At 45.6% G+C, this 2,500-nt stretch overlaps 1 protein-coding gene across 2 annotated transcripts in view; it reads left to right on the forward strand.

The window, feature by feature from the left end:
- Nucleotides 1–2,500, forward strand: part of LOC122248909 (uncharacterized) — a 28,115-nt gene that overhangs the window by 16,265 nt on the left and 9,350 nt on the right. The window contains exon 1 of one of the 2 annotated variants that reach the window (XM_043009301.2): nt 695–1,391. The exons of the other annotated variant lie outside the window; for it this stretch is intronic. Coding sequence (XP_042865235.2) covers nt 1,263–1,391 — 129 coding nt within the window. The 5' untranslated portion in view covers nt 695–1,262. Of the gene's footprint in view, nt 1–694; nt 1,392–2,500 lie in introns of those variants that run through there. 2 annotated transcript variants of the gene reach the window in all.

Raw genomic sequence — 2,500 nt, forward strand, 5'->3', positions numbered from 1 at the left:
CCTCTCTTTCCTCTCCTTCCCCTTCTCCTCTCTCTCCCTTTCTTCCCCTCCTCTCTTTCCTCTCCTTCCCCTTCTCCTCTCTCTCCCTTTCTTTCTCCTCTCTCTCCCTTTCCTCCCCTCCTCTCTTTCCTCTCCTTCCCCTTCTCCTCTCTCTCCCTTTCTTCCCCTCCTCTCTTTCCTCTCCTTCCCCTTCTCCTCTCTCTCCCTTTCTTCCCCTTCTCTCTTTCCTCTCCTTCCCCTCCTCTCTCTCCCTTCCTTCCCCTTCTCCCCTCTCTCCCTTCCTTCCCCTCCTCTCTTCCTCCCCTTCCCCTTCCTCCTCTCTCTCCCTTTCTTTCTCCCCTCTCTCCCTTCCTTCCCCTTCTCCCCTCTCTCCCTTCCTTCCCCTTCTCCCCTCTCTCCCTTCCTTCCCCTTCTCCCCTCTCTCCCTTCCTTCCCCTTCTCCCCTCTCTCCCTTCCTTCCCCTTCTCCCCTCTCTCCCTTCCTTCCCCTTCTCCCCTCTCTCCCTTCCTTCCTCCCCCCCCCCCTTCTTTTTTTTAAATCCGAGAAAAGTGTAACTTCTCTATTAAATACGGGGGAAGTTTCTGCATTTATCGCGAGAGGAGGGAACGCAGATACAAACTCGTTTATATGCTGGATTATCACGTGAGTTTGTTTGTTGCATCTGTTTTAAAGCGATAGAAGGAGATTTACTTCTCTCTGATTAATCCTTCTGGAGCTTTTCATACAGGTAGGAAGCCCGAGTGTTTGTATATACGCTGAAGAAATCGTCAAGATTTTGCCCTTTATTTACACGTTCGTGGGTGGGATGGGTGCTCCTTGTCGTTGTGGATTATTGTGTAATCGATTGAAATGCGTTTGTGATAGATTGAAGGCGATTTAAACCCTTTTTCAGCTCTAAAAAGACCTCGATATGAGCGCACGATGTGGCAACACTGCCTCGAGTTACCATGGCAACTGCGCGCGCGAGTTGCCAACGGCTGTTAATTCTCGAAACGTTTATTATATATTTTCCTCTTTCTTCTCTTCTCGTCTTTCGAAAAGGATTGAGAGAGAAAACAGAAGAAAAAAGATAGCACCCAACCTAATGCCAACCGACGACAACAACCCCGAAAGAGAGACAGGAAAAATAAGAGAAATAAAGAAGACGCGAACATGTATGTGTGTGTGTGTGCATGTGTACGTACGTGTGTTTGTATATGTGCGTATGTACGTATGTTCGTCCGTAAGTGTATTTGTGTGTGTGTGTGTGCGTGTGTGCGTGTATGTGTATGCGTGTGTGCATGTACGTGTGTTTAGGGTCGTCGGCCACGGCGTTTTGGGGGAGTTTTCCTTGTTTTCCTTGTGTGGAAACAGCTGATTCCGGAGACGAGGAGGCGGCGAGGCGACAGAAAGTGAGGGAGTGTTGGAGGAGAGACGGGTTTGTTGGAGATTCGTTTTGGTGGAGAAGGAGAAAGGGAGAGAGAGAGAGAAGTGAGGGAGATGGGGAGGAGGAGAAGAAGAGGAAGAAGAGGTGGTGGTGGTGGTGGTGGTGGTGGTGGTAGAGGTGGAGGTGGAAGTGGTTTAAGACGAGGTGGTGGAAGGAATTTCAGGAGGTGGAAGAAGGAGAGATATGGTGGAGTGGAAGGAGGAGAGGTATGGTGGAAGGGAAGGAAAGGAGAAGAGGTGAAGGAAAGAAGGAGAAAGAGAGAGAGAGGAAGGAGGAAAATAATGAAAAGTAGAGTGGAAAAGAGAAGGTGGAGGAGAATAGAAACAGAATGTGTTGGAAGAAAGAGAGAGGAAGAGAGTGAGAGAGAGAAAAAAAAAGAAGATGGAGGAGGAAATAAAGAGAAGGAGAGAACAGATGACAATTAGAAATGTAATTTTCCCCTTTTTCTTTAAGTAATTTTAGTCTCTCTCTCTTTCACTATCATTATTATCTGCCTTATTAGGGTTTCGCAATTCTGCTTTTGATAGTGCTTGGTGCGTTTCCTCTCAACGTTGCAATACAGACTTTGTGCATTTAGTGAAGACTATATGATTAAACACATTTATATATTCAACAAAGAACAGAAAATACAGATTGAAAAAGATGTCTTGTGGGTTGTGATTATGTTACAGCTAGAAATACATAGTTATGTTATTTGAAAATTGAAAAGCAACATATTGAACTCGAAAACAAGTGAACACTACTCTTGAATTTGTAGTTTTTTTGAGAAAAAGAGAGGAAAATACGAGATAAATGTATGTGTTTGTGTCGAGATTGTGATTTTCAAACGTGCCTTAAGTTTGTTTTGTTTTACGATGTTTCTGTGATTATTCAACTCTTTTGCAATGTTTATTTTATCATTTGCTGATTCTGAAAGCAAGGAACGCATCCCCCAAGGTATGAGTTCCGTCTTTGCCGTGGCCTCCACTCTTCCGGCCCTGCGGCAAAGGCCAGAGGACAGAGATACTCTATCTTGCCAGAATGCAGGTGGTGGAGGTTTGTTGTCCTTTGCCAGAGCACTGAATAAGTGGAGGT

The sequence above is a fragment of the Penaeus japonicus genome, unplaced genomic scaffold, assembly GCF_977035675.1.
Source record: "Penaeus japonicus unplaced genomic scaffold, GWHDUDI00000001_assembly GWHDUDI00000037, whole genome shotgun sequence".
Taxonomy (NCBI): Eukaryota; Metazoa; Arthropoda; class Malacostraca; order Decapoda; family Penaeidae; genus Penaeus; species Penaeus japonicus.